Here is a 20,362-nt window from a genome sequence, read left to right as displayed (position 1 = left end):
TGTTCTACATCATCTGGAAGTCCTTCTATCGACAAAATCATAAAATCATAAAATTACATCGAGTCGAACTCCCACGTTTTGTTATCATAACTTGAAATCTTTTTCTCACATCATGTTAACCAAGTTTTGTGCTTTGACATTGCATAGAATCGTCTAGTTGAAAAGCAGCACGAGCTTTACACGAAATTCCCCAACGCAATTGTTTTATTTTCACGCTGAATATTTGTCTGTAATCTGCATTTGTCTAATTGTTTTTCATCTTTGGAAGTACTTCTTTCGACAAAATCATAAAATTACCTTGAGTTAACCAGTCTGTTCCATTCGTAATAGCAAATAATAGTCTAATGTCAGCTTTCAGTCAGAAAATCAAGGTCATAAGGCGATTTCTGAATTCATTAAATGCCTCGCGAAACAAACGATCTCTGTAGCCGTAGATAAGTGGATTAACGGCCGAATTTATGGCCATACTGATGACCATGACTTCGGCAAGAACAGGAAAATGATGTTCGCTCAATGGAGACAGTTCCAACCCGAAAACTATTTGCGTGGGAACCCAGCAGAGAATAAAGATGAAAACGATGATGCAGATATTTTGGGCCCCTTTCAAATTCTTGATCGATATTTCATGGTTACCTTGATTCCTTCCAATTGCTTCTGTTGCCTGAAAGATCACGCGGGACTGTTTGAAAGAGATTCGTAGTATGCGCACGTTGATACCGGTTAACACGAGGAATGCAAGAGTGCTGCCTACAAGTACGATCAGATTCACGGCCCGTAGATAGGGGTCCTCAAAATGAATTCCAGGACACTTGATAGTAATCACCTGGGTGTGTTTGGATGCGATCAAATAGGATCGTGTCACGAAGAATGCGATGCATGTCATCCAGGTAAAGACTATCACAACACTGACGCGTTTAAAAGTCACTATGGATAAGTAGCGCAGTGGTCTTGTGATTGCGATATACCGGTCGAGAGTGATCGTGACCATTTGAAGAAAAGACAAAGCGCGAAGGGCAGTGAGTGGTGATACAAGATATATCGTTGAAGGAGAATGACAACGCCTGTGAGTAGCATTTGAGAAGTTGAAATACAGATATAAAGGAATACCGACAAATCCGGCAAGGAAATCAGCCACAGCCAGACATGCAATGCTGAAGTACGTTGGCGTCCGCAAACGCTGCGATCGGTAGACTGCAAAAACCACCAAACAGTTTCCCAAAACGGTGCAAATTACTGTAGGTATCATAAAAGACAAGAATAAAGCGATGTGCAGTGTGGTAACCGGCAAGTCGTTCACCAACGCATGAGTTAAGTTATCTTTTCCATCCGTCATTTTGCTGAACGTTGAAATCTGGACACCACGAAATAAAATACACCTTTCGTAAAAACCTTTCCACGAGATGAAATAATCCAAGTGTCATTTTGTCAAGGTCTGCGTGATGGCTACAACGGGTGATCGAAGCGAGCCATGCCGTGCGCGACATCGCTGTACAACTAAGCTGAGCTCGCCTCATTCACTCACCGCCATACAGCTAGAGAGTCTTGGCAAAAGGCTAAGCGATCTCCTGAGAGACCTGTCGTATCTCGGCCGCACGAATCTCATCTTTAGCCTACTTCAGTTATTGAGATAAACACTGATTTCCAGTTAAAAAAATAGTAAAAATTCTAGCAGTTCGCTCGAACACTAATTTGCAGTTTAATCTTGGAGATTGTCATGCGTCGTTCTGAAGTCTTTATTGCCGTGTCACTAACTAGATGATGACATCAATCAATTCTTTCTTTCATCTGTCACATGTCTGTGGTCACAATGAACTCGGAAAATAAGTTAGCCCTCATCAGATATATCGACACATCTATGACGCATGTTTTGACAACGGTACTTAAATTACCAACAATATATGCCTTCTTTGTTGTGATATCGATGACAGGAAGTAACTATTTGTAGGATTTGTAAAATATAGATGGCAGTGACAGAGAGTTCTCAATATAGTGTCGAATTGCAAGATTGCTACACACATACACTGAGAATATCATGACCTTTTGCAGGAGAGTGGTATAAGTAGGTTGATGTGAGCTACTTACACATCATTCGATAGTGTAGAAATGTAACTCTAATTTCAGTTTTTTGCATGAACGAGGAAGAGGTAGGAATGTAAATCGTTTTGCGGGTATCTGTTTTCAAATTTTCGAATTGTTTCTGTGAAGGGAACTGTATGTCATCCCACATAGCTAATAAATTGTGTGTATTTTTTTTTTGTGTGTGTGTGTGTGTTTAGAGGATAAGCATTTTTACTCCTAACAAGTGAATCCTTCAACAACACTACATGAGCAAAACTCTTGCGAACTTTATGGATATCTCAGGTTGCCTCAACCCAGAAGTATGGAGGAAAGCAAGAATCATCACCAATCTTATACCTGGCAAAGACCCAGCCGTCCCCGATTGCTACAGACCTATACTGCTCTGTCACATGTACAAGCTCTTTGAACGCTTTCTTCTTGTAGTGCATAATGATAATGATGAGGTCTTGTGATTTATCCAGGGTAGCCTCTTCAGTGTTGCCACTGCTCTACCAGAGGGCCCTGCTATTATTATTACCCTAGCATTGCCAGTTACCCATTTATACATTTGGGTCGAGAAGGACATAGTGGGTAAAAACATCTTGTCCAAATACGTAAGCACTGGGCGGGATTCGAACTCGGGTCTTCCGATCGGGAGTCGCGAGTCGTATCCACTTTGCCACAGCGCGCCCCCTATACACGTTTCTTGTATTGATGTTGTGAATGATGTCTTTAATTCAATATGCAGTGGCGTATCTAGGGGGGGGGGGGGGCAAGGGGGGCAAGGGGGGCACGTGCCCCGGGCGCCACTCCTTGGGGGCGCAAAAAAACGAAAAAAAAAACGAAAAAAAAGAAGAAGAAAAAGGAAAAAAAACGAAGAAGAAGAAAAAAGAAAAAAGAAAAGAAGAAGAAGAAGAAGAAAAAAAAAAACCTCGCCCGGAAGGGGGGGGGGGGGGGGGGGGAAAGGGAGAATGGTGGGGGGGGGGGGACAGAAAACCAAATCAAACAAGATAAAAACAAAACATGATGACGACGCGGACAAAATGACAATGTTTATTGTGTTCACACAAGAATTCCATGTTCTGTCAGCTGAAATACAAAAATTTTCAGCTCGCTCGCTGCGTTCGCTCGCCAAAATTTAAAGAAGGTAAGAACAAAACGTGATGATGACGCGGACAAAATGACAATGTCTATTGTGTTCACACATGTCATTTTATATTTAGCAAGCAAAATGTTTCACGGAGCAGCGGCTGCAATTTCTTTCGTTCTGAAGCGATCGCCAATTAGATCAAAAGAATGCGCCAACGGTTTCGAACATACGGGGGGGGGGGGGGGGGGGAGGGGCGCAAAAAATCAAGTAAGATAAGAACAAAACGTAATGATGGCGAGGAAATATGCAAATTTCGGCTCACTCGCTCGTACAATTTAGAGTATTTTTTTTTCAAGTCCACAGTTTGTTGGTATAAATCGTTATCTATAAGGCCGTCACTATTATCTTGATTAGGATTGTAAGATTAAATAAGCAAAAAATGACAAGAATTCAATGTTTTGTAAGCTGAAATACAAAAATTTTCGGCTCGCTCGCTGCGCTCGCGCGCCAAAATTTATCAAAAAGAAAAGAAAAAAGAAAAGAAGAAGATAAGAACAAAACGTGACGATGACGCGCACAAAATGACAAAGTCTATTGTGTTCACACAATACTCATGTCATTTCATATTAAGCAGGGAAAATGTTACACGGAGCAGCGGCTGCAATTTCATTCGTTCTGAAGCGATCGCCGATTGGATCAAGAGAGGACGCCAACGGTTTCGAACATATGGGGGGGGGGGCGCAAAAAAATAAACAAATCAAAAAAGATAAGAACAAAACGTAATGATGACGCGGAAATATGCAAATTTCGGCTCACTCGCTCGTACTAATTTAGAGTACATGTACTAGTATTATAAGTCCTCAGTTTGTTGGTTTAAATCGTTATCTATAAGGTCGTCACTATATCTTGATTAGAATTGTAAGATTTAATAAGCAAAAAATGACAAGAATTCCATGTTTTGTTAGCTGAAATACAAAAATTTTCGGCTCGCTCGCTGCGCTCGCTCGCCAAAATCTATCAAAAAAAAAAGAAAAGAAAAAAGAGATAAGAACAAAACGTGACGATGACGTGGAAATATACTAATTTCGGCTAACTCGCGCGTACTAATTTAGAGTACTTTTTAAATTCCTCATGCAGTTTGTTGGTATAAATCGTTGCCTATAAGGCCGTCACTATATCTTGATTGGAATTGTAAGATTTGATTAGCAAAAAATGACTAGAATTCCATGTTTTGTAAGCTGAAATACCAAAATTTTCGGCTCGCTCGCTGCGCTCGCTCGCCAAAATTTATCAAAATTCATTACATTTAAATCATCCTCAAAAGACCCCTTTAAAGTGCTTGAAAAAGCATATCATGTGGACTTTGTTTAAAGTCCCTACCGGGATGGGGTTGGGGTTGAACACTTTTTAAGAAATTAGGGGCGCAATATTCGCTCTTGCCCCGGGCGCCGTTTTCCCTAGATACGCCACTGTCAATATGTACACATTTGGCATTCATTAGTGGGTCATGTGGCTACTTGCCACTCATGGCTGAATAGCCCTTCATGTGGATGACAAGCATAATATCCAGGAACAAGCACCGGCTTTAGACAAGAAAATTCATGCGCAGGCCAACGTCTAAACCCAAGACTATTTATTAAAGATCTCCTTAAAAGGGCATTGTACAGGTTTTTTATTTTTCATATGTTGTTCTTTTAATTCTAAAAGACCCAGCGGTGCAAGCAGAATCAAAACGATTTAGTCCGTAATTTCATGTTGAAAATGGAAATTTTTGGGCGAGAATTATGCTAATGAGCTGGCAACGATCCCGGATGTCGTGATGTCACAGGTGCCAAATATATCACTGATTACAAGCCCTCGCATACGCGTGCATTAAATCGTGCCGAGTAGCAGACGACGCTTAGGCCCAATTTAGCTAGCAGGCGGCACTTGTGTACTCTCCTATCCATGCAGCTGTCTAAAATTTCGCTGAACCAAATCGCACAAAAATTGCAGGATATACTTCTAAGCATATTTCAAAATACTGTATTATATTTGAACGAAATCGGTAATCGAGAAGTATTTATATTGACGCCGACTTTCAATTTGTCACAAAAAAAAAAACAAACCTCACTCTTCGCGAGAGATCTTGGTAAACGCGACATGCACAATCTAGAACTGAAGTTAGCCGACTAGTACTGTGCGAACGGGGAATTTACCCGGGAACTAAACTAAAAAAATGTCATGATTTTGGAGATTTGTGTGATTTACGAACTTTATTTTTCATTCAACTTAGCTCAAATTGATTTTTTGCTCCCGATTACTTGAAAGATTTGTCTCATGATATTAGATGGCTAACTTCAGTCTGTGCGTGCGCAGGCAAGAAGGGCTACGCCACGATCACTCTTGTTTAGTCGTACAGAGCAGATTGTTTTTAGGGACGACAGGAAAGTCGACAACTTCACTTAAACGCTTCCCGACTTGCGATTTGGTTCCAATTAGCGTGAGCAAGTGGACATGAGTCATAAAATATATCTTGTGATTTTGGTGCAATTTGGTTAAGTGAATTTCGAGATATCTACATGGATACGGAAATACTCTAGCACTATGCCTACACCAGCGCTTGGATCGCGAAGTGGCGGCACTGTTTGTACTACGTGATCAGGCCACTCTTCCGAGGTATGGGTCCTACTAAAACTAGATCTAAGTTAGTCCTTGGAGTTAATACGACCACCATGAGATTTATATTGACTACAAAAACATTGAAAATCCATAAAGCAGATACCTTACCTGCAAAATTCAGCACAGAAACAACAGGGCCTGCAGCACAAGGGCCTAGATCTAGCGGCAACGTTAGACCTTGGAGTCTGGACTTTCGTCTGGACTTTCTTCAAGTTCTGGCAGCAGGGGTATGTATTGCATACTAAACGTTTACGCTGTGCCTATTAGCGCTGTGCACGTACAGCTGTCGACGGGGCGGCGAGTAGAATCTTCTCGGTCCTTGACTGCTCACTAATCCTAGTCCTAGTTCTAGACTAGAGTCTATATGTACTGAGTGCCGTTTTCTTCTAACTAGGCGTAAACCGTGATTGCCGTTGACTATTTCTTGGATTTCGATTTTAAGAATCACTCAGTCCTCATCTTCGTTAGATAGTTTGAACTGTGATGTCGAACCATTATCGCTCATCATCAATGCATAGTTAGTGCAACGTTACTTACACTCAGTTTTCTATGGGCAGCACGTTCGGACAATGATGCCAATTTCATTTTGCATATCTGGAATATTCCCCACAAATTTTATCTAAATAAAAAGCTTTTGAAGAGATCCCTTTAAAAAATCAATGATTATGGTTTAACATGTTTATTTCAGCTCCATATTTCAATTTTACTAAATAACAGTTTTTGCAGTACTTCGTGTGAAATTTCATCAGTAAATTGACATGTGTAGTTCGTTTTGCTAAAGTCGGAGGTTGGCACCTGTGACGTATGCCAAATTGTGTGGATCGTTCCTTGGCTTCCTCGTTTTCATTTTTTTCAAAAAATCATTACAGGCTTATCCTGGGTTTTAGAATCCCCTCTTTCCAGTTGTATAGGCATCAAAAAAGTAGATTAGAATTATCAGACAAGTAGAAAATGTCAGTACAGGTTTCTTTTAAAGAGGGGAAAATATACTAGTACATGTAAGGAGCTGCATTTTGTTGAAATGTCTAGGGCTTATGATACTGCCAACCACGGAATTCTTACAAGGAACTGGATGAAGTCACAGGACCTGTAAAACTGACCGAACCAATCTGCAACTTTCTGTAAATAGAAAGTTTTTTTGTCAATGTTGGTGGCAAGATAAGTCACTTGAGGAAGCAGAAGAATGTTTTTTTCAAAAAGCAGTGTTCTTTCTCCGCTGTTGTTTAATATCTACACGAGTGACCCACCCCATCCATCAAGGTAAAGTTTTCTCCATGCTGACGACCTGTGCTCTTTTGAAGACGTATAGAAGAATCTATCATCTTTGCTCTTGAAAAGCCTCATCCCCTACATTATGTCTCAAACAACCTTAGAGCAAACCCAGGCAAGGCTCAGCAGTGTGCTTTTCATCTAAAGATCAGACAAGCATAACCATCAGCTACGTGTCAGCTGGCATGGAAAGCGGCTCTAACACTTCTCAAAGCCCATCTGTTTAGGGTGAAGTCTAAATAAGTTCCTCACCTACAACGACCATAGTACATTGCCTCATGAAGACCAAGGCAACATGTCAAACACCAAGTGAGGAACAGCAGCGGATCTGTTCTTTCTGTGGCTCTCGCCTCGTGCTTCTCAACTGCTGAGTATCATGCTTCCCCTCCTGTCTTGTGTAGAATAGCTCCTGCTGTCAAAATCGAGCAAGCCTTAAATACTGCCAGGCGAGTCATTACCGGATGCCTTAAACTCATCGGTGCAGAAGACCTTTAACTGCTGTGTGACATCGCATTTCGTGCTCAGTGTGTTTGGAACATATTTTTAAACGTCTCGACTTTTGAGCAAGTTCTATACATGTAGCTGATTGGAATTCACCAATTCCATACAAAAATGCACTGGTTAGAGTGCGCACGTGAAAATGCCGCGCACTCGAGGATATCTACAATGGTGAAACATGTTGCATTGTGAATAAACTTAAATCTTTCGGCTGTGCCTCTTGCATGTTACAAGTGACACAGGTAATACAGTTTTGACAAATGTACGAAGCGGAATTGCAAGAAAGTCGCATGGAGATATACATTAAATATCAACGCATGCTTTCTAAGCAGTGATCTAGCAGTCTCCACTAGCGGGGATTATATTTTGCGAGCCCCAACTGAAGACTTTGAACGCTTACAACTTTAAAAACAAATGAATAAGAACCATAAACGCATATGATCAGTTCGCAAATTGACATTTTAATGGTTTACAGACAATCATTTAAGAAATACATGGATCGTATAGTATTTACACTTTGTACTTTTATTGAACGTTACCTTGATGAATCAGAAATTTCATCAAATATACTTTAGATTACTCGGTAAAACGTGTTCCATATACCTGCTCATTGCTGAGATTCTACTTGTTTTTCATCTCTACCATTTTACCTCAGAATGATCTTTTCAAAACAAATTATAATCCAAATTGCTTTCATACTATGTTCAAAAATCTATTTCTTTTAGAAATGAGTTATTAAAACGATATAGAAAGATTTTGCCTTTGATTGTTACGAGATAGTATTTAGGACAGTGAAACGTTGCTTTGTATTTTTTGATGGTTCATGGTGGAAAACACTTTTGTGTTTGCAGTCTTAGGATGGCACGACCTTTTCTCCTGCAACAATTGCTCCCTTCTTATTTTCTCCAAAGACTCAGGGTTATAGGGTTAGGGTTGTGATATCAGAGCATCCAAACAATTAAACTCAAAGCAATGTAGTGTTCAACCGGTCTCGTTTGATATTGTCATTTCTTCTTTCGAATCAGCTTGGGTTCATGACATAAAAATTGTCCTTAGGTAGAAATGATAAGATTAAGTGATGTGGTGGGGTTTATAAGGTGGACAACTAATTTTGATCCGGAGAGGGATGCAAGGTTCAATCATTTAGCTGCAGTCAATTTGTCATTCAAGTTCCCCCATTTTTAATATTCTCACGTCAATCAGGTTCTCTAGTGTAATAATGATAATGCATGTAGTTATGTATTTTCTATACAGCAAATTGCAATAAAAAGCCTCCAAGCGGTGGAGGAAGGGGATCATAAAAACAAATAAAAGGCAATAAATCATTCAAAGTATCATTTGAATAACCCTTAAAAAACCCTACCGTTATAAATTTTCACGCAAACGTGAGTTCACATGAGAATCTATCCTCAGCAAAAAAAAAAGAAAAAAAGGGACAGATCAAAATCGTAGGGATTGTATTGAAATTAAGATTCACAGAGAAGAGTCTAGAAATTGCTTGAAGAATTGTTTAGAGTAAGCATTTCAAATTTGAATGTTTAGATTGTTCCAAAGGTATGAGGCTGCATGATAGAAAGAAACTAAAAGATTGATTTTCACAAATACAAACAATGCTAATCATATAACTTGTCAAAGAATTACTTTTAAGCCATATTGTATCATACATTTTTCTATGCTCGTGCCAAATTCATAGCTGGCAAGTTCAAGAAAGAAATCAATTTACTCGCCATTGACAATTCATGACATTTAAATTGGGATGATATAGAAATAGTGGAGCGAGCAATCACACATGTATGGGAGCAGAGGCAATCTAAGTTGAAAAATTCTAGAAGGTTTTTGGCTAAGAATTGAAAAAAAAATAGTTTAACGAAAGTTTTTGAATTGAAGACTATTCAACCAACAACTCGACTGAAAGGACGGGGAGTTTTGTGCTGTGACATAAGGTAGAGTCGTCTAATTGCAAAACAGCACGTGCTTTACACGAAATTCCCCAACGTAATTGTTTTATTTTCACATTGAATATCCTTCTTTAATCTACAATATTGTCTAATTGATAAACTACATCTTATTGAAGTACTTCTATCGACAAAATCATAAAATCATAAAATTACCTCGAGTCAAAAGAAACTCATTCCGACGTATTGTCATCATTGCTTGTAATCTATTTCTTACATCATCTTAACCAATCTGTTTCATTTGCAATAGCGAATCATATAGTCTAACGCAAGCTTTCAGTCAGAAAATCAAGGTCATAAGGCGATTTCTGAAGTCACTAAATGCCTTTCGAAACAAACGATCTCTGTAGCCGTAGATAAGCGGATTAACGGCTGAATTTATGCCCATACTGATGACCATGACTTCGGCAAGAACAGGAAAATGATGTTCGCTCAATGGAGACAGTTCCAAACCGAAAAGTATTTGCGTGGGAACCCAGCAGAGAATAAAGATAAAAACAATGATACAGATATTTTGGGCCCCTTTCAAATTCTTGATCGATATCTCATGGTTACCTTGATTCCTTCCAACTGCTTCTTTTACCTGAAAGATCACGCGGAACTGTTTGAAAGAAATTCGTAGTATGCGCACGTTGATACCGGTCAACACGAGGAATGCAAGAGTACTGCCTACAAGCGCTATCAGATTCACGACCCATAGATAGGGGTCCTCAAAGTAAATTCCGGGACACTTGATAGTAATCACCTGGGTGTTTTTGGATTCGAGCAAATAGGATCGTGTCACGAAGAACGCGATGCATGTCATCCAGGTAAATACTATTGCAACACGGATGCGTTTGACCGTAACTATGGATAAGTAGCGCAGTGGTCTGGTGATTGCGATATATCGGTCGACAGTGATCGTGACTATTTGAAAAAAAGACACAGCGCCAATGGCAGTGAACGGTGACACGAGATATATCGTAGAAGGAGAATCACACCGAGTAGCATTTGAGAAGTTGAAATACAGATATAAAGGAATACCGACAAATCCGGTGAGGAAATCGGCCACAGCAAGACTTGCAATGCTGAAGTACGTTGGCGTCCGCAAACGCTGGGATCGGTAGACTGCAAAAACTACCAAACAGTTTCCAAAAACAGCGCAAATTACTATTGGTATCATAAAAGTCAAGAATAAAGCGATGTGCAGTGTGGTAACCCGCAAGTCGTTCACCAACGCATGAGTTAGGTTATCTTTTTCATCCATCATTTTGCGGTTTGTTGAAATCTGGGCGCCACGAAATAAATACGCCTTTTGCAAAAACCTTTCCCACGAGATGAAATGATTCAAAGGTCAAATGAAGCTTTGATACTCAAAGCGATCTGTAGCCTTTTGCCAAGGCCTTATCACTGTGTGATGGCTATAACGGACAAGCGAAGCGAGCCAAGCCGTGCACAGTAGCGCTGTCAGCGGTGTCTAAACTCAGCTGAGCTCGCCCCATTCACTCACCACCATGCAACGAGAGGGCCTTGGCAACAGACTACGCGATCTCCTGAGCGACCAGTCATATTTCAATATGGTCGCACGACTCTCATTTTTAGCCCACTTCAGTCACTGAGATCAAAGCTTGTGTCCTTTGAAAAAATTATAAGAGTTCTAGCAGTTCGCTCGAACACTAATATGCAGTTTAATCTTGGGGATTGTCAGGGGGCGTTCTGTACACTTTGTTGCCATGTCACTCACGAGATGCTGACATCAATCAATTCTTTCTTTCATCTCTGGTTATAGTGAACTCGAAAATGAAAAAAAAAAGAGTTAATCCACATCAGATAAATCGATGCATCCATGACGCATGTTATGACAGCAATAGTTTAATGAGCAACAAATGTATGCCTTCTTTGGCAGGAAGTAACTATTTGTAGTATTTGCAAAATATAGATGGCAGTGACAGAGAGTTGTCAATCTAGTGTCGAATTGCAAGATTGCTATACACATACACTGAGTATATCATGATCTTTTGAAGGGGAGTGATTTAAAGTAGGTTGATGGGGATATTTACACATCATTCGATCGTGTATTAGAGAAATGTAACTCTAAGTTCAGTTTTGTGGATGAACGAGGAAGAGGTGGGAATGCAAATCGTTGTGCGGGTCCCTGTTTTTAAAATTTCGAATTGTTTCTCTTAAGGGAACTATATGCCATCCAATATAGCTAATAAATTGTGTATACTTGTTTTCATGTGTGTACACTGTGAAAAATGCGACATGCGACATGATTATGAACTAAACACAGTTTCTTTTACTCCTAACCAGCGATTCCTTCAACTACACTACATAAGCAAAATTCTTGCGAACTTTATGGATATCTCAGGTTGCCTAAACGCCATCTTCCATCAGCTGATGCATCCCAATATCATTTGTGAACATTGAAGGTCTCAACGGTACCAAGCCCCAAGGTCCAGCAATGTGACATCATCTGTCTCTAAGGGACACACCGAGTGCAATCCTGCTATCGTCCACATCATATCACAAGCTGGCAAGACGCTTATTGTTGAGATCGAGGCCCCATAATCAGGATGGCGGTGTAATCCTTATCAACAGAGTTCTGTCTGCTACATCTGATAGTGAGAAGAACGATAACTAAATCATCTTATGCTGCTTATCCAGTGAATAGGCCTACCCGAAGATTCCACGAGGCTTTACAAAGCGTACAAGGAATATTTCAACACCGATCCATTTGATATGGACTCTACTGACTGTGGGGAAACTTCAATGAATGCCATCGCCGTGGGAAGTCGGAAAATGTATTGATAAAAGAGTTGATAGAAACCACCGACATGACTCACAGCAGCAAGAACGCTTCGAATGCCGTTCGTACCCTTGGGAATGATTGCAGCAATGCACAGCCGAGCCCCAAGTCACTGCTGACCAGATGGCGCACCAATTCCCTCTCAAAGATCGAAGAAACCCTCGTTATTAGTAAAACTTCCAAAAATCGTCAAAAGACATGTTACGCAGAGGCATCAGCTTTCTTAAACGTTCGTTCGTTCACCATGGTTGTATATGCAGCTCCAATCACAAGGGGCTGCGCTAGATGATATCCGATCTAGCTGGTATAGCAGATAAGAACTTTGTCTATGGCGCTCTCAAGTGGCTTTTGACATGCTTAATGGATGCATGTGCTCCAACACTGCCTGGCAGGTCATTAGCGGATGCCCTAAACCCATTGGTGCAAAAGACCTTTACGTGCTGTGTGCCATCGCAGTTCGTGCTCAGTGTGTTTGGAACATATTCAAACTTCTTGACTTTTGAGGAGGTTCTATACATGTAGCTGATTGGTATTTACCAAAAATATACAAATATGCACTGTTAGAGAGCGTAAGTGAACGTGGTGAAAATGCATTTTCAATGGAGAATGATGTTGCACGTCATTGCGAATACCCGAGAGTGTGTTGCGAACTATAACTTTCTTTCGGCTGCGCCTCTTGCATGTTACAGGTAACACAGTTTGAAACATTTACAAAACAGATTTGCAAGAAAGTCGTAGCAACATCAAATATCTCGCAATTCGTAATAAGCAGTGGAATCTATCCGTCTCCACCAGGGAGGTGGTATTTTGTCAGTTTCACCAACAAATGAATAAGAACTCTAAACGCATATAAGATGTCAGTTCGCAAATTGACATTTTTAATGGTGCACAGCCATTTGTGTCAGAAATGCATGGATCGCAGAGAAACATATCCACTGTATCTTACATTTTGTACATTCATTGAACGTTACCTGGATGAATCAGAACTTGCACCAAATATACTTTAGATTACTCGGTAAAACGTGTGCCATGGCTGATAATTGCCAGACTTCTCTCTTTTTTAATACTTCAGAATGATCTTTTCAAAACGAATTACAGTCCGAACTGCCATCATATTATGTTCAAAATCACTCTTTTTAGAAATGAGTAATAAAGAAGTTATAGTAAAATTTTGCGCCTGATTGTTACGAGATTGTATTTAGGACAGTGAAAAGTTGCTTTGTGTGCTCTTTGATGGTTCATGGTGGAAGACCATTTTGTAGTCTTAGGATGGTGCCACATCTTCTCCTGCGACAACTGCTCCCGTCTTATTTTCTCCAAAGACTCGGGATAATAGGGTTAGGATTGTGATGGGATTTTAGATTTTGTTTGATGTGAGGATTAGGATTAGGGTTAGGGTTTGGGGGTAGAATTTATGTGCAGATATTGCAGGGGAGTACTTGTCGCAGGAGAAAATTAATGTCAAGGAACCAGTCTCAGATGGTTTCACAGAACACTGTATACTATTTCCTGGATGGGAGAGTGATACTAAAAATGGACCTGAAGACCTGAAACGGCTTAACTCCATTTATGTTGATCAAGGATATTTGCAATTAAAACGGCTAAAAGACAAAGAAAATTATAAGAAATTATTGAATACTTCTAATAAAAGCTTAAAGAATATTCCTTATCATGTAGCAAATCAGGTATTGCTGGAAAGGTTTTGTATTCCTCTGCGTGATGAGGGGCTTACACTAAAATGTTTTAATACGGTGTTTAACCCATTTCACGATCAAACTCATAAGCTTATAACCTCTTAGACTCCATGATTTTACTTTCTATATTTTTGGAGAAAAAAATTCTGAATTAAAATTACTATTTTACATATTTGCTCGCATTACTTTACCAACATTGATAATAGCACATGTATGTGCACTAAGAATTAAAAACAAAACAAAACAAAATATGTGGCTTATGAAAAATATATCGCTGCCTTGCTCGGCGAATCTGTTTTGGCATCATTGTGGTCTATCTGTTAAGTATGATCTTTCTATCTAGACCCACACTCATGAATCAGACCCCTTACGCTTCAACATAAGCTTGATATAACTGCCTCGCATTGAAAGGGTGTTTTTCCGCTTGTTGGTCAACATGATTGGTCAATCTGATCATTTTTGCTCTGATATAGCATCAATGTAATGGCGGCCTTCTGTATTAAAATCAAGGCCACAAAGCGGCTTCTGAGCTCACTAAACGCCTCGCGAAACAATCGATCTCTGAAGCTGTAGCGAATTGACGGCAGAATTTCTCCCCAGACAGATGATGTTGATTAGCAGAAAAAGCTTTGTCGCACCTAGCTTGGATCCCCTCGACAGATCTATCTATAACTTTTGATAATCCAAATTCCTTTCACAAACTCGATGCTCAGTGTACTTGACAGATTATGATAGCATTACTGTTTGAAAGGAATCCATTCGTAATATATATGTCTCAATAACAGTCGTCATGAGGAACGCAAAAGAACGGCTCATATGCACGCTCAGATGCCAACATCTGAGCCAACAGAGAGTGCAGAAAAGCTTTGTTGCACCTAGCTTGGATCCCCTCAACAGATTTATCTATAACTTGTGATTATCCAGATTCCTTTCACAAGCTCGGCGCTCGGTGTACTTGAAAGGTCATGACAACATTATTTTTTGAAAGAAATCCATTCGTAGTATCTTATATGCGTCAATAGCAGTCGTCATGACGAACGCAGAAGAACGGCTCATATGCACGCTCAGATGCAGGATCTACAGATTGGGGTCCGCAATGTATCTTCAACGGCACTTGACAACTGCCAACCTGACGTTAGTGCACGTGAGCAAGAAGCATTGTGATAGAGAGAAAATAATGAAATCTAGGTAAATGCTACTAATCTGTATAAGTCAGGCCTACTTGATGTATGCTATTCTTTTCATAATTACGTCCCTCTGCGCCTCAGAATAGGATACTAGATCGAAGGCGCATTACAAATGCTGTACTTATTATTATTATTATTATTATTACTTGATGGCCACTGCAGATGCGTCGAAGAGTGGTCTGGAGAGTTACAGCTCGTTATTCCGAAGGTTCGTTATTCCGAAGGCTCTTTAGTCCGAAGTTTCGTTATTCCGAAGGTTCATTGTTCCGAATTTCATTTTCGGATTAGCGATTCTTCGGAGTAACGAACCTTCGGAATAACTCCACAAATGTTCGGATTAACGAACCCTTTTTCATTTTCGGATTAACGAACCTATAGGTATAAGGAATTTGTGTGTTTCGGATTAACGACCCTTCCGAATAACGAACCTTCGGAATAGCGAACCTTCGGAATAACGAACAGCACCCGGTCTGGAGACGGCAATATTTGTAACATCAGTCGACCGCGATACTTAGTGTCTGATACAATGTACAAGATAAACTCCTCAGCGATACAGAAGTTATATAATATTTCTCTCCTTCAGGGTCTTTAGGGTCCTACGGAATATGTCAATAAATGCTTTGCGAAGTTCAACATCTCTGTAAGCGTATACAAGAGGGTTGATAGCTGAGTTTACGCTAACTGCGCCCATTGCGATTTTTAAGGCGATGTTAGCCCACTTTCGTTCTAGGTTTGTCAAATGTAAAGAGTAAGAGATTAGTAGTGGTAACCAGCAGGCGATAAAAATGAAAACAATGAGGAGAATTGTCTTTGCGGCTTTTAGACGGTCAAGTTCATCTTTGCCCCCTTCACCCTTATTATTGAAGGCTTCGTTCCGATTTGCGATGACACGAGATTGTTTCGTAGCTAAGTGCAAAATTCGAATGTTTAAGGTAATTAGAATAGGAAAAGCGAAAGCAAAAATTCCTATAGTGACTAACCTCACTACAAATAAAGAAAGTTGATTGCCAAGTGCTTCTGGGCATTTGAGGGTTTCCAGTGCCTCATCCCTCGCTAAGAAGTACCACGATTGGAACACGAATGTAGCACTGCTCCCAAACCAGATTAATGCAATAGCACGTTTTGTCCGATAGCTAGTTACAATCGTCACATAGCGAAGTGGTTTAGTAACGGCAATAAAACGATCCATTGTTAATGCGAGTATGTGCCAGAAAGAAACCATGACAGCTACGGTAAGGGGGTATGAAAAGAGGACCATGTTCCAAGAAGTACAGGGTAGATTGTCTCCAGATAGATTGAAGTACAGGTATACGGGTAAACAAACGACCCCTGTCAGGAGATCGGCACATGCGAGACTGGAAATGATCATTCGTGATGGCGTTCGTAAACGGTGATATCGACACACAGCCAAAATAACTAGAGGATTACCAAGGATGTTACATAAAGTCATTGTCACAATGAAAGTGACGAGTAGCGCTGTATTGACAGAGCTGGATTTTTCCCTGTAACTCCACTGGGTAAACATGTCAGGTCTGTTCTCTTCCGCGGCCATTCTTCTATTAACCACCTATGAGGATATTATACTCTGATCCTCCTTGAGTTGCAGTATCGTAGTCAAATGAGCTACGCTTTCCACGTGCGTCTTGGAGCAGGTTACTGTATCTGCAGCGTTCACGTGATCCTCCTATCCATGTATACTAAAATATAAGGGGTTACCAATGGGAATTTCAAGGAAGTTGAATGGGTACCTCGTGACAGTAAGTATCCGTATGTTATCAAAACCTTATCCACAAGGTTGAAAAATGTCACGTAGCAGTTCGTTAATCCTAGCAATGTGTTAAGGGACAACCTACATCTTCCAGCCAGAATACCAAGACTGGAGGAGGTGATTTCCACGATAACACTGACTTTCTTTAATATTGTCACGCCTTGCAAAATAGACAAGTAATGATCAAGGATCATCTGTAGATGAACACGTTATTCCTCTAGGAGCGTGACTAAGTGCCTTTCATCCTGGACATGTAAATATTCATGACTGAAATTAATGAATTTTTACTTTTAATATTCCTGTTAGCCTGTCAAACGCTTTCCGTCGCCTGCTGTCAACGATAGTAATATTACAAAAGAACACAATGAGAGGCTAGAAGCAGGACTGTGGATTCGACAAAAGAAACATTTTGTCAGATATTTATTGCGTACAATGACGTATATATCATCACCTTTTGATATCAAGTGCGTCATAGGAACTACTGTTAGTAGGCCTTTTATATGTATTTGCTCGTCGAACCGTCTGCCTCCAGTTGTTGCAGTGCTGAGCGTCTGTCATGCACTAACGATAAAACGTAATGTTTCCCAGAAGCAACTTTAATTTGCACATCACGCATTCAAGCGGTTCCCTGTGACTGCAAGCACATGGGAAAAGATGATGTAGAAAAGGTGCAGGAAACTCAACCGTACAATGTGACTGACAACAGGTAATATTTGAGAGATGAAGGGATGCCGCGAAATCGGGCGCAGCAAGACTAGCAAGGAATGAGGTGTGCAGGTGTCGACAAACGATGGTTTCTGCAAACTATTCACAAAACTCCAGCTATCATCAGTCTGATCATTGGTACCCAACACATCATGAGCGAAGCTGGGTTTAGTTGGTTAATTGTCGTGGTGTCAACAGTTTAATCTATCCGTCATTCCGTCTAACGTTTACGTGTGGACGTCACAAAATACGACTTCTGGTGCAAGCCTTCTCACAAGATGAAAAGATCCAAACGTTTGATATACTCAAAGCAATCTTCGCGGTAATATCATAGCCGCTCAATTCTCTCATCTATTTACTGGACTTCATGGGCTAAAACTCTCATTTGGAAGAAATGAATCCAACCGTTGCTGTAGAACACTAATTTGCAATTTGCTCTGGATGACAAGTGCTTAAGAGCAGTCGAATGATTTCCTAGATAATGTCTCTGACGTATTACATTTGTTAATAAGTTGACATCAATCACTATCAATCTTTAGGTCTTCCAATTTCACCTTTTCAAAGTCCTACGGAATATGTCAATAAATACTTTGCGAAGTTCAACATCTCTGTAACCGTATATGAAAGGATTGACAGCTGAGTTCACGCTAAATGCGGCGATCGCAATTTTTAAAACGATGTTAGGCCACTTGCTGTCGAGTTCTGCCAGTTTTAGAGTGTAAGAGATTGCTAGTGGTAACCAGCAGATGTGAAAAATGAAAACAATGAGGAAAATTGTCTTTGCTGCTTTTAGACGGTCAAGTTCAGCTTTACCTCCTTCACCCTCATTATTGTAGGCTTCGTTCCGATTTGCGATGACACGAGACTGTTTCACTGCTAACTGCAAAATTCGAATGTTTAAAGTAGTGAGACAAGCGATAGCAAATGCATATACTCCTATTGCGGATAACCTTACCATAAGTAAGGAAAGTCGATTACCATGCGCCTCTGGACACTTGATGGTTTCCAGTGCCTCGTCCCTCGCTAAGAAATAGCACGACTGAAACGCAAATGTAGCGCTGCTCATAAACCAGACAAATGCAATGGAGCGTTTTGTCCGGTCGCTCGTCACGATCGTCACATAGCGAAGCGGTTTCGTGACGGCAATAAACCGATCAATTGTTAATGCGAGTATGTGCCAGAGTGACACTGTGCAAGCTACGGTAGAGGGGTATGTAAACAGGACCATGTTGCGAGAAGTACAGGGTAGAATGTCTCCAGACAGATTGAAGTAAAGGTATAAGGGCATACAAACGACCCCAGCCAGGAGATCGGCACATGCGAGACTGACAATGATCATGCGTGATGGAGTTCGTAAGTGGTGATATCTAAAAACAGCCAAAATGACAAGAGGATTACCAATGATGTTACATAGAGTCATTGTCATGATGAAAGTCAAGAGTAGCGCTGTACTAAAAGAGCTGGATGTTTTCTCGTGACTCAACTCGGTAAACATATTAAGTCTGTTCTCTTCCGTGGCCATTTTGCGATAAATATTACCATCGGCGAGGATATTGATAGATCGATCTACACGCTCTTTGAGTGGCAGCTCAAGAATGATTGATGGGAACTTGAAAAGGAGACAAAGATACCCAACTCGCTCTGAATTTTAAAACCCAGAACCCGTGAAGCCTTCCTCGGTCGTGTGAACGAATGATGATTCAAATCGTAATTACAATCGTGTTTGTAATTCAGCGTTCAGGTTGAGCACTCTCGGTAAGTGTAAAAGCACTGGTAGTCAAATGAGTTGCGCTTGATAAGTACGTATTTGAGCAGGTTACTGTATCCGCAGCGTTCATCTATCCATAGGGGTTACCAGTGGCAATGACAAGGAAGTAGAATATTGGGTACGCCGTTACACTTAAGTATTCATGTGCTATCAAAACACTTTATAAAGACCCCAGTACCGCAAGGTTGAAGATGCCGCGAAACAGTAAATGTTAGTCAAGTACCAAGGGACAGTCTACACCTTCCAGCCAAGACACCAGAAATGGAGGTGGTGTTGTCCACGATATTAACACGACCCTTCTTTCCTCTTCGTCACGCCTTGAAAATTTTAGAAGAAATGAACAAGGATCATCTTTAGATGAACATCTTTCTCCTGTAGAAGTGTGACGAGCGCATGGGTAAAGATGAAAGTCGTTGAGGTAGCAGATGGTGTCGACACAACTGTACAATGCGACTCACAACTGGTGTAAGTTGTAAGACTTGCAGTGATGCAGTTATGCCGGTGTCCACAAACGATAGTATCTGTAAACTATATACAACCACCACCAAGCCGTTTCCATTTAATCACCAGTCCTTGGTATCTTCACTTCATGGGCAAAATTGGGGTTAATTAGATTAATTAATGCAAATGTTTGATATCCGTCACTTTGCTAAACGTTGCTCAATTATCCCTTTCATTGATTGGAGTTCATAGGCACAATTACTCTACTTTAAAAGTGGTGAATTCAACCTTTGCGCTAGAACATTAATTTGCGGTCCAGTCTGGACAAGCGCTTGATGACAACTTTAAGTGTCTTAAACCAGTCAGATGATTTCATGATAATGTCTCTGACATATTACAGTTTGTTATCAAGCTGACGCCAATCACGATCAGACGATTCTGTTGTTAATCTATTTTCAATTAAAGCAATCATATCGCATC

General features: G+C 40.5%; 1 protein-coding gene across 1 annotated transcript; it reads right to left on the bottom strand.

The window, feature by feature from the left end:
• Nucleotides 1-358: 358 nt before the first annotated feature.
• Nucleotides 359-988, bottom strand: LOC139744495 (adenosine receptor A2a-like). The gene has a single exon (XM_071654928.1). The coding sequence runs from the start codon at nt 986-988 to the stop codon at nt 359-361; it is 630 nt and encodes a 209-aa protein (XP_071511029.1).
• Between the last annotated feature and the right edge of the window lie 19,374 nt (nt 989-20,362).

Source organism: Diadema antillarum, unplaced genomic scaffold, assembly GCF_040938485.1.
Source record: "Diadema antillarum isolate AM-2024a unplaced genomic scaffold, OU_Dant_1.0 seq00001184_RagTag, whole genome shotgun sequence".
Lineage (NCBI taxonomy): Eukaryota > Metazoa > Echinodermata > Echinoidea > Diadematoida > Diadematidae > Diadema > Diadema antillarum.
Note: the sequence above shows the minus strand (reverse complement) of the source record. Positions and strands in the feature narration are given on the sequence as shown.